General features: G+C 41.5%; 1 protein-coding gene across 1 annotated transcript in view; it reads right to left on the bottom strand.

Annotated features, from left to right (window-relative positions):
• Window positions 1–923: 923 nt before the first annotated feature.
• The window catches only part of PGM2 (phosphoglucomutase 2), a 34580-nt gene continuing 22741 nt past the window's right edge, over window positions 924–12762 (bottom strand). Inside the window, exon 14 of the mRNA XM_074992590.1 lies at window positions 924–11297. Within this exon, the coding sequence (XP_074848691.1) occupies window positions 11195–11297 (103 nt within the window). The 3' untranslated portion in view covers window positions 924–11194. The remainder of the gene's footprint in view (window positions 11298–12762) is intronic.

Here is a 12762-nt window from a genome sequence, read left to right as displayed (position 1 = left end):
TAATAATGACCTACCCATAGGAATGCTCTACCCAGCCTGTTCATGTAGGGCAGTGGTTCCCAAACTTTTCCGCATCATGTCCCCCCCTTGATTTTTGAGAAACCCTCATGCCCCCCATGTCTTCTTCACCATCATCCAACCCCCGTTTAACAAAAAATTCAATTTGTAATTTAAAATAAACACAAAACCATGATATAAAAATGTTTTTTAAAATTAAAAATAAGCACAAGCAGTTTGTCTTGCACCCTTGAGTTCCTGGTGCAGCCCCAGCTGGCCAGCCACCTGAGCCCTGTGCTAGCTGCCACAGCTGCCTGCAAGCCTCAGACCCACGCTACCAGAGCTGCCCGCCTAAGCCCTGCACTGCCAGTGCCAGCCACCTGCCTGCCAGCCAGCTGCAGGGGCAAGCTGCCTGAGCCTCCCGTCCAAGCCCTACACCACCTTGGCCAGCTGCCAGCCCGAGCCACCCAAGCCCCAAGCTGCTGGGGCCAGCTGCCCACCTGCCAGCCTAAGCCATGTGAGCTTTCAGTGCCAGGGCCAGCCACGTGAGTCCTGCAAACTGGCTGATCCCGAGCCCTGCAAGCCAACTGCCTGAGCTCCTCCCCTCCCACAAAGCCAGGCACCACCAGCCCCCTGCTCTTACCCTATCCCTCTTATCTGAGCCAGGCCCCCACAGCCTCCATCTAACCCCATCCTCCTCCTCCTCCCTCCCCAAATGCACACTCATTCACCTTTGCAGTAGGTCTTCGCCAGCTGCCTGCTATTTATATTGGCTATGCCGGGTCACCCACATAAAATGGCAGAGGCTAAGAGCCAGAAACAAAGGGGTGAGGGCATGATGGGGTGAGTGCTGCATTGCCTCACAGCTCCCTGGAATTTCTTCATACCCCCCTCCCCCCAGGATGGCACACCCCCTCAATTTGGGAAACCATGATATAGGACCAAAAATGTTAACTTTTATAAATGTTCACATCTATATTTCTTTATATATATCCCTTGCAAAAGTTAGGTCGTGCAACACATCATACATGTGTATATACAAATTCATATATCTGCATCTATGGCTCTGGTACATGGAAAGGGCTGCAGAAATTTGTGAGTTGTTTCGGGGACATTGTTCAGGTCTGTCGAGTCTGTTCACTGGGCTGTGGAAGAAGACTGGAGGAGACCACTGACCAATGAAGTAGTAGGGTCAGGGACGAAAAGAAACATTGTGTGTCAAAAGAAGACCTAAATAGATTTGGAGGAGATTGTGCATGGAAGCTGGTGCTTATCTAGGCAATTCTCACACAGAGTGTAGTTGGCCCCTACAAATGCTGAGACTGGCTGTTATTCACCTAAGAAACAAGATGGGGGTAGTTTGCTAGAATGGTTCCTGTCCTCATGCATCTGTTACCTTTGACATGTGACAGAAAACTCATTTAGGCATCTGACATTTCACAACCCTACTTAGTCTTAAAATTAATTTGGAGGACTGAAGTAGTTCTCCTCTGGTTCTTACTAGTATCATTTAAGCACAAAATGCATTTCAGAACAAAAAAACAATTCACACAAGACTTCTTGGAGAGTGACTCAGCTGCTGAAAACAGAATTTCAGTTTACATCAAAAATAATACACATAAGGCTGCCATTTTCACAGAAGTCACAGATTCTGTGACTTTCCATAACCTCTGTGACTTCTTAAGCAACTAGTGCAGCTGACTTCAGGGCTGAAGTAGCTACTTCTGGAGCCATCGGCGGCCAGCTGCTTCATCAGTCTCCAGGGCTACCCAGTGCTTGGGCAGCTGGCTCCACGAACCATGTGAACGGCAGCTGATGCAAGGAACAATGTTCCCTCCCATTTTTTCCATCCAGGTGCAGAATAATTTTACTGTGTGCACTGAGGCATGTGCAGCTGTACACCACCAGTAGAAACATATGCTGCTGGTTATGGGTGCTCTGCCAATCAGCTGGGTGGCATGTGAATCTCTCCTGGGTAGCTGCTCAAGCACACAACTTACAGGGACCACTGGCAGGGAATTGCCCAAGCAGTGGCCTAGTGGTAGCCCTAGGGAACATGTTAGTAGTCCTGGTGCCAGTCCCAGGGCCACTTGCACTACCCGCTCTTCACGCAGCCGGTTCCAGGGACTGCAGAAGAGAGGTCTGTACGGCTGGCCCCAGGGAGCACATGAGCAGTAGTCCTATGGGTGCACTGGTGACAGCAACAGCGGCAGCAGCAGTCCCAGGGTGGCTAGAGCAATGGCTCCAAGGGTGCCCAGAGCCATTAGGAAAGTGATCCCTAAGATCAGCAACTGGAGATGGTCTCTCCCCACAACAAGGGGGCTCTCAGATCAGCAGGGCCCCAAACCTAGAGATTTAGTCACAGGTATTTTTGGTCAAAGTCACAGGCAAGTTATGGGCAGTAAAAATTTATGGCCTGTGACCTATTCATGACCTTCACCACAAATATCCTCGGCTAAGTCTTAACTTTGTGTCTGGAGTGGTGGCAGAAGACAAGATAACGAAGAGCGTGCTGTCCTGCTAATACAGAGCTGCCTCCAAACCAGTTTACACCTAGACTCTGGCCTCAGGGCTGGCAAGTTATTAACAAATCAGACTTCAGACAGGTTACTTGTATTACCTGAATTTCCTAACTTCCAAATGTCTGGGTTAAAGTTTAACCCGAAGACACCATTCAATTAAACTGTTATAAGTTAATTAATTCTGACAGTTTTTGATTCAACACTTTTTATAACCAGATTTTAAAAAATATTTTAAAAGTACATAAAAGTTTTTCTGTTCCCTTGTTAATGTGTAGAGGTGGGTTTGTTGCTTGGTTGCATTTCTTTTCCCTCTCTTGTGAGGCCCTGGAGTACCATCACCAAATATGCTTACTTCCCTTTCTCTATTTGTGTGCACACCCTTTTCTGCTGCTGCTTCAGGTGTAGGGCATGTCTTCACTACAGAATCAACTTAGCCTATTACTCTAGTGTTGCCATAGCCACTTATCCATCTACATACAGAACCTTCTCACCCGAGTTTGGTTGTGCTTTAAATCCAGGGTAGCAAGGGCTTGGTTAAGACATTTTATGCTATTTTATATAAGAAATAACCTGAGCGCTCTTGTGTAAAAACCCTGTCACAGCGCATCATAAATTAGCTGGCTGTCAACCAATTTTGACACTATGCAAATTAAAGTATTTTTGACTATAAGTACCATAACACTTGTCTAATCTGGGCCCAAGATAGTACAAAACGATTGAAATATAAGCCATATTGAAATAATTAATGAAAGCACCATATAAAACATATACATTTAAATGAAAATATATTGAAAATGTTCAAAAAAAACTCCCTCTGTTTTATCTTTGAATTATGCATGGAATTGTTCATAAAAACAGACCTCTGAGCCACATAGTACATATTACACATCAAAATTGTCCTCAGTAATCATGCAGATAGTGTGCAATAATCAGATATAATGCCATTTTGTTACAATTGCTGGTGCAAATATTACTGCACCCTCTAATTTATCAGCAGCGAAACTCACGTCTCAGTACAGTTATTAACATTTTCCATTTTAACTTCAGGCAAAGTATTTGGATGATAAATGCATGACATTTCAAATCAATTTCTTCCTAAATGTTCATAGTCATGTGTTTTCTTGGCGGCAGCATTGCAGAACAGTAGCAAATTTTTAAACAAAACAAAAAAGACAGGGTAGGAACACAGAGCAGCTTATACCTAACGACCACATTTTTCTAACACCAACAGTTATTATAGGCTATTGAGAGTACAGCAATGACCATTTTTCAGCACACAAGTATTGGCAAGTTAACCCAGTATTGAGCCTGGCACTTGCATCACATAAAAAGAGCAAATAATAAACTTGCAGATGTTGGGTATGACTAGTTTACACGTGTATTCAAGTAAAATCAACATGACCACACTCAAGAATGGTGATTAAGACCAGGAAATCTCTTGTCAATCATCCAAGATTTGCAAGACATCCAGTTTTATAACTGAGTTGCATTATTATATACAGCTAACCCCAACCAAGGAGTTCACTCAACCATTTACGTGTCAGGATGGATAAATATCGTGAATGTGCTCAAACATGGTTGGACTTGCATGGCGATAGTGTTTTGCTGACGCATTTCAAGAGCTGCTCTCAAAAGGATCTGATGGCAACCCCAGTGACTCAGGATTCCATCCCACCTGCAATAGGCATTTTATACACAAAAAGTGCACAATGTGCAAGAAAATGCAGTGTTCAGCAGTCAGTATTTCAGAGAAACAGGATGATGGGCAGTACCTCTTACAGTGCCAATTCCACATCTTTGCCCAACACCTGGAAGTACTTTGGTCAAAATTGGCTTCCCTGTTTGTGCCTCTGGAACAATCCTTCCTGCTAATTGCATCATATGCCCCCCCAAATAAATAAATAAATAGATAAATAAATAAATAAATGGTGGGGAGTGATACATGAATGTAAGAAAGATTAACTGGACCAGGTAAAATCCATAGCTGAAGGAAAAGCTGGAGAATCACAACACTGTCTTCTCATACAAGCACAGTATGGCAGTTGAAGTCTGGTACCATAAAATGTCTTAGAGACTATACAAGATTTGTGACAAAATCTTTAGATAAAGCAATTTGTGCTGATCAAATATACAGCAAAGCCCATAAGATTTTATATACCACTGTCATCCACCAGGAGGTACTTTGAATAACAAAACTTACCCAGATTTTCACTGAGCTTATAAAAAAGCATCAAGGTCTTGATGTCTCAAATTACAAATAAATAATACATTGTACAGTCAAATATTTTCATAATCATTTAGGCACAATCATGGCAGAAACAAATGGAAATTAGACATCAGGTTTTTTTTAACCTTAAATTTGCAGTACATATTGAATACTGTTGTAAAACAGAGTGATAGAATCATAACTTACAGCTACAATAAATGTTCCCATAGAGAAAGCCATTTTTAGAAACCATACATATTCTTGTATTGCAAAGTTGACAGACTGAAATATTGTCTAAATCCAACTTCCCTCAATTCACCCTTCATATACCACACCACAAGAATTTTAGGGAGATGAAATACATTGACACACTTCCAACAAAGTACATCAATGAGAGACAGAAACACATATAGCAATAGCTGTGAGCAAAAGAGGAACAAATTCATTCTCAACCACAAGCTGATTTCATCAACTGGAAGTACGTAAGTTCCTGCTATGCAGTCAACTAAGACTCTGCACAGTGGTACACTGATAAACAAGAACACATTGGATGATCCTTCTGGAACAAAGTTATCCTCTCCCACTAACAATCAGTTTAAGTGTTGAATCTGAAATGTCTGTTGTGCCAGTTGAACTTTACAATTTGATGCCCTAGATTAGTGGCAAATCAGAGATACCAACACTGGCTGGCTATGTTTATTTTCCAGATGAAACGGACCTTTAGCTAATATTACTTTGGCAAGACTCTACCTTGAATGCAAATGTTGAAAATAGTCCCCTAAATCTCTGCACCTTGGATCGACAGACACTTGACAGGATCATCTCAACCAATTGCCACACTAAACAAACTAGGACATTGTGCACCTGGAAATAACAGTAATTAGCCATGACACAAGCCTTTCTCAGCTACAGCATGGTAAGAGAGTCTGCAAAGCCGTGTCACTCTCATTGAAGGCTCCAAAATGTTCTGTTCTTGGACAATATTGATTTTGGAGGAAAAAAACCTGTCTGGATACTGTGAAGCCATCACTGAATCAACCCCAACAACAAGCAGAGCACCACAACCAAGGGGTTTTCTAAAGCCATCCCTACATTTTGTGATAAAATAGTGCCAACAGAGAGTCAGTGCCCACATGATGCGCATTCCCCATTAAAAGATCAAACCTGAAACTGGCACTGAGATATGAAGTGGCATATATTTGTTTCTGTCTTTTGAAGACTCTCAACGCTGACTCATGTGTACTTCCTGGAGAAACATTTTCATACTGCTCTTCTGCATGAATGTGTTCTTAAGAAATCAGCTATCCCTTTCCTTTGAGTTATTCAGGCATCACCAAACAGATGTCTACCATCTACACATTTCTGAAATCAAGTATTAATACAGCTGATCAGCTTGAAATGAATCATGTAGTGCTGTGCTTTTGTATATACTGCTTGTTTAAAGACCAAGTACAATGCAAAGATGACTACAGATGACAGTTTGATTGTGTATTTAGGCAAACTGTATAGCTGTATGTCATTTCTAGGTATCCTTGGCAAAAGATTTGTGGATGCAGGACTTTGTGACAACTTGATAGAGTCAGAATTTGCTGGTGATATGCTGAACTTATCAAGGAGAATATTTGATAGGAGCCTGTAAAGAAGTCCAAATTGTTATATATTTGAGCACCCACTGTAGCTGAACTGTTTTTAAGTAGCATAAGAAATTGAAGACATGTATCATCTTTGGCTGTGAAGTTGACTATCTTCATTCTTGCACATTTCCCAAGTGTTTAGTTAAAAAAAAAGTTATAAATCATAGCATTTGCAATCATGTATTTGTAATAAATGGTAGGAGTTACATTTATCAATTGGCTACATGCCTAGACAACTATTTTAGAAACTGCTGGCTAACACATAGGTTCTCTAAAAGTAAGAGTTGTGCGGAGATCCAAAGCAAAATGTTTTTTGGATGAGCGTTACAGTAGTAAGATGCCAATTATACACAGAAACTGCCATATGGAATCAGACCAGTGATGCATCTAGTTCAGTAGCCTGTCTCCAGCAATGTCTAATATCAGTTACAAGATAATTACTTAATAATTGGCTCACATCTAGAAGCATAATTTACTGTTATGTAAATTTACTGTAACTATTTACTATAACTATGCCTGCTGATAATGTTTAGGTCTCTTCCTTTTCTGAAACTTAGTAAGCACGTGGTCTGCATGACTCAATTTTAAATATAGCTTTAAGATTTTATAGTTTTACTACATATTACAAAGGTTTATCTATATTATAGATGTAGTCTGACCTCCACACATCATAGGCCATAGACCCTCACCCATGCACTCCAGTGGAAGGCCCCTGACTTTTGGCTGAAGTCACTGAGATCCTCAAATCTTGATTTAAGGATTAAGTTACTGAGAATCCACAATTTATTCTAATCAGTTAGACCCTAAGCATGTGGACAAGACCTTCAAATCTGAAAACTTAGATTAAATTCAGTGTAGTAATTCAGCCCTCCCCCAAAGAGTCCTAGGTCTAGCTATCAGAGTAGCATATTTATCCCATTTTTAGTCATCTGTTATTTTTTTTTATATGCGGCTACACACTGTTTCAGTGAATCTGCTCAACCAAGCTGACTCCCATTAAAGATCCAGTCTTTAAATTTTCTTTCCAGGTCGAAAATCAACCAATTATTCCCACTGTTTTCAGTATTTTACTTTGTGGCCATAATTCTATATAGGATTTGGATTCTAAATTGTTATACAAAGTAAGAATTTCTACCTTTCAGTTTGTATAAGCAAAGCACCTTGTTGGGCTATCTTTAGTGCCCACTCCTTAATCACTATTGCCTCCTCTTCAAATCTATATCCTCCGATTAAGACCTCTATGAAGGCTGTCAGACTACAATCCTTTGAGTTCAAAAGTAACACACTGGTTTAAAATAATATTTGTTAAAAGAATGTGCTGTTGCCTTTTCATAAAAAGTACCACCATGTAGCGTGCAGCTTTTGTTTAGTTAACTATTTCTTAATTACACTTCATTGTCTTGCTGGCTTCTAAAAGTCACATTTCTGACCAGCAATAGTCAAGAATCAGTAACACTGTACTCTGTGACTGACACACAAATTATCAGCCAGTTTTATTGTTCACAATAATACTTAACTTTAGAGTAAGAGGACTGGAGCAAATTAATTTCTGCTGCACTTCCCAGCCTCTGGAAGCAGCAAAAATAAGAGTCTGATATCAATTTCCATTGACGACTGTGAAGAGCTCATCTGTAATAAGACATTATTTTACTTAGAGTGTAAACTATCTGGCTACAAGCACCGTTTGGCACTGCCCAATATTTTGTGTCTAGCTTAACACGGGTTGGCAACCCGCAGCTCTTTAAGGAGTTGCAGCTCCAAACAGTTGTGGCTCTGGAGGCTATAGCCGCTTAGTTTTGTTTAAGGGGCGGCACCCTCCAGGGCCACCGAGTAGTCAGGTGCAGCCGGGTGGGAGTGGGGGGAGTCAGCAGCGCTAGGAGCTCTGGAAGCAGCAGCTAGCAGGGCTCCATGTCAGTCTGCAGGAGAGCTGGAGGGAGGGATGGCCAAGCCTGCCCTGCCAGAGCTGAGCAGCTGTGCGGAGGATGCAGTGGCAGAGGGGGAGCAGTGGCAGCACGTGGAGCCTGTTGGCTCAGGCAGGTAAATCCTGGGGGTGGGGGAGTGGTTTGGGGCTGAAGGGGTTAAACCTGGGGTTAGGGGGCAGGGCTGTGGGACAGAAGTAAAGCGAGGGTATAGGGGGCAGATTTGGGGGTTGAGGCAGATAAAGCCTGGAGATGGAGATATCAACTTTCTAACTGGTACAAATCATTGTGTGTGGACTGTTCTTAAAATAGGGGTTACAAAAAGTATGGTTTGACTGTCTCATATTCACATGCATTGTAACTCCTGAAGTATTGATTTTGTAACTGAATTTGAAAAAAAAAAAAAAGTCTCCTCTCACTACTTTGCTAGGACTATATTCCAACACAAGGAAAAAATGTTAGGCTGAGGTGTGCAAGCAATTACTTGTATATGGAGTAGGATCAGTAGTATTTACTTCACAGTTCCCTTTTTTCCATTTCACCATTTGTTTACAACAGAACCATTGCAGTACAGGAATCTCACTTTAAAATGGAGTTATATTTCCCTTCTAAGATTCAGTTCAGGTTTACGCTATGCCATATACATTTTAGCACAGTAAAACAGGTACAAGAATGCTGAGTTACAGACTAACACTGGAGGAATGTTGTACAATCTCCATTAATACAGTATTTACAAACAAACAAACAATCTATATGGTTCTAATTCAGTGTTGTGGAACCTGCAGCTTGCTGGCTGCACGTGGTTCATTAGGGTTAGCCAGTGGGGTGGGGTTCTGTGATGGCTGGTTTACTTGAGCATCTGCAAGCATGGTTACTCGCCATTCCTGGTAGCTTTGATTCACTCTTCTTAGTTAATGGCAGCTGAAGAAAGTGGTGACCCAGCCCATGTTGCTTCACACAGCTCCCATTGGCTGGAAACCATGAACTATGGCCACTGGAAGCTGAGGGGCTCCATGCCTGTGGATGCTCAGGTAAACAAACCATTTTAGGGCTCACCAGCAGCTAACCCTGACAAACTACACACACTCTGCACACCAAAGATTCCCCATCCCTGTTCTAACTAGATAGTTTTCCTCTGTGAAGTACCTTCATAATGCTGGACTGCACTATGTCCTCTCAGGGTTTTTAAAAGAGAGTTCATTGCATTTCATCTTCAGAAAATAGCTTTCCCATCACCCCTGAAGTTATCTACATGGAATATCTGTCAGGATGTTTCACTTTGTGAAGCCTCATTGAAGCCAACAGCAAACACCTCCCACCATTTATCACTAGTAGTATTTATAGACCCAAATCAAAGAGCAGGGCTGCAATATATGAGGCACTATACAAATATGTAATAAGGAAGACGGATTTTTCCCCCAAATGGTATTAAATGTCTTTAGAGAAAGATATAGGGCTCACACACAATTCCAACCCAGGATGCTGCATTTTGCCTTCCCCTGCCTTCAAAGTGATGGCCACTGTGCACTCTGGCTCTTCTATACTAATTTATCAACTAGCATATTGGCAGTAACACACATTACCGGCTCCACATATAAGTAGGCACTGAGTACTAACAACATTAAGCGCAAACTACAATAGTGATGTAGCCTAAAATTAGTATACACTGTGATGCCTTATCTCCTTTCATTTGTGGATGTAAACAGTTGGTATAAGCAGACAAGAAACGTGACAAAAAATCAAGATACATTTATTCCCATGTCTTTGTAAAAGGTAGGGGAGGCGCTTTCATGGAACAGGACCGAGAATGTTAGATATATAAATCAAATATGAAGAACTAAACAAGTGAGGGAGATTTTAGTGACATGTGAAGAGCTACGCAACTTGTATTATGTATAAATAGTACAAGCTGAAATATGTAACTTGGGGAGCACACCATCTGTGTAAGGTGCATGAGATGGTTTCCCAGAGACTGGAATCGTACATACCCTTACTTCTATATTATTGGCTTAGAGTAGTAAAATATGTTCACGTTGTTCATTATGAAATAAAGCGTGATGATCATACAGCTGACTATACCATTTATCAATACCTACAAATTCACCATCATCTCAGCAAAATCCTGCCAATTTGGCTAAAAATTACTTTTGGAAACCTGTTCTAGGGATATCTACCCTGACTTTACCAAGATTCACTGCGGATTTCCAGTGTCCCCTTAATTACACAGCCTACCTTGCAAAGATAAACCTAAACATATTGATGCAATGCTATCCAGCTCTCTGTCGCCAAAAACTTGGTACAGGTTGAACCTCTCTAATCTGGAATGCTTTTATCTGGCAAACTCTGTAATCCAGCCTGATTTTAGTTAGCTGGACAACCACTTACCATGGTTCTAGGCTGTTATTTAGCTATAATTTGTCCCTAAATGTCTTCTATGAGCCCAATAAGCAGTGGAAGTGTTCATAATCTGCTAGAAAATATTGACCTCCTGAGGTTTGGCAAATTCTCTCATCCAGCACTGGTCAGGTCCCAAGAGTGCTGGACAAGAGAGGTTCAGCCTGTAGTTACAGTCTTATCAAATTTGACTACATAACTAAAAAGCAGACTGCATTTATAGGACTTTAAGGCAAAGCAAATGTTCAATAAAATATTTTATTGAACAAGACTTGATAATTGAAACATAGTTGCATTGTATTGCACAATTTTTGATAGCCAAGTTTTCATAAGGAATGTTTAGCGATACCCACATTAGAAGAAAACAGAGCAAAGAAAAGGTGGAACACATCTTTGTAAGAATACATATTTTTACCTTTTTTGTTTGTTTGGTCCTTCAAAATACCAGCTTTTTAAATAGCATAGAGTTTTGCGCACTACACGCTGAACACAGTGCAATTAAGGAAACCGTCTTAAGTTATTTTACTCTGCCTTGGGCTGCAGTTTATTTTTTTGTGGCTGAAAGAAATACTCTTCGATAGCACTGGCCAGCTCATCTAGTTCCTTCTTCAGTTGGTCAGGGTCACTAAGAAACAAAAAAAAAGAAAGCCAAATAACAAAAGCCAAAAATGCTATAGTAGGGCAGCAAAAAAGATTAGAAGGAAAAAGGGGTATATTCTAAGTGCTTTTTAAGACAGTGCATGACAATCAGGATTGTAAGTTACAGCATGCTGTGCACTAGATTCCATGCGGACCTGCTACTGTGTGATAAAAGTTCCCCATTGTGCCCTGATTTATGCCCCAATTTGCCATGCAGTAACTGTCTTGAAAAGGCCTGAGGCTGCATCTACACTATGAGATAAAAATCAATTTTATTAAAATAGATCTCTTAACTCTGGGGTTTATCCATCCAATTTTGAGCATCTTCACCTTCCCAGCTGCTCCTCACATAATCAACTTACTGCTGCTACATACAAGCCGCTTAAATCAAGCTTGAATCAAGTGCTGCAGCAGTGTATTGTGGGAACCTACCCCAAAGTTCCCAGAGTCCCGTAGCATTCTGGCGCCACAAGTAGATGTGGGTATATGACAACGTCTTCCCACATTTCATTCCCCTCTTTCCCTTGCCATGTTAAGTATGTTTAAGTAGACAGGTGCTGCACTGAAATGCGAATGAGAAGACCCCAGCCTATAGCCAGGTTTGGACCTTCCAAAAAAAGACCTTCACAACAAGAATATTCCCTACTACAAGCCTTACAAGCCGAAATCTGTGGTAATTATATAGCTATTACATTGCCTTAATTAAAACACGTACAGCTCAGCATGGCTAAAAGACCCCCAGCTACAGCCAGCACCTGAAAGTCGTGACACTTGACATCCCCAAAAACCATGACTGCTAGGAAGACCCACTGCCTGCCCCTGTAAGCAGTGTGCCTAGGCTTTATTTTGAGCTTGCATATGGATTTAGGCCTCCTGGAAAAGAGGATGCTATGTACACATGGGTGCTACACTGAAACTCAAATGAATCATCAGTAACGGCTCAACGGAGCTAAGAGACAGCAGATGTTTGACAGCCCTGAAAATTGTGACTGCCCATGGAGACCCTCCGATTATGTTTGGACCTTAATCTGGATTTAGGCCTCCTGCCAAAGAAGATCCTTAGAAGACTATGTTTAAGTACACACTGTTGCTACACTTTAACTTGGATGAATCATTGAAACAGTTACGGTTCAGGGAGGCTGAAAGACCCTCTGAATAAAGCCAGCCCCTTTGGCCTTTGATAAGGCCCATATAAAAAAAAATTTGGTTCCAGAGGACAGCCACTCTGGTGATAAGATTTTTTTTCCACTGACCAAAAAAATCATGTCCGCCAAGGGAGTTATCCCCCAGGCAGATAAAAGAGGCCTGACTATAGCCAGCCCTGAAAATCATGACTGCATGGGGAGACCTCCCACAACTGCCTAAAATAACCCAGACTACAAGCCTACCACCAAAAACTGTGACCGCCAAGAAAGGTGTCCCCAGGCAGCTAAACGACCCCCAGCTACAGC

Source organism: Carettochelys insculpta, chromosome 4, assembly GCF_033958435.1.
Source record: "Carettochelys insculpta isolate YL-2023 chromosome 4, ASM3395843v1, whole genome shotgun sequence".
NCBI classification, from domain to species: Eukaryota; Metazoa; Chordata; order Testudines; family Carettochelyidae; genus Carettochelys; species Carettochelys insculpta.
This window is presented reverse-complemented; position numbering and strand designations above follow the sequence as displayed.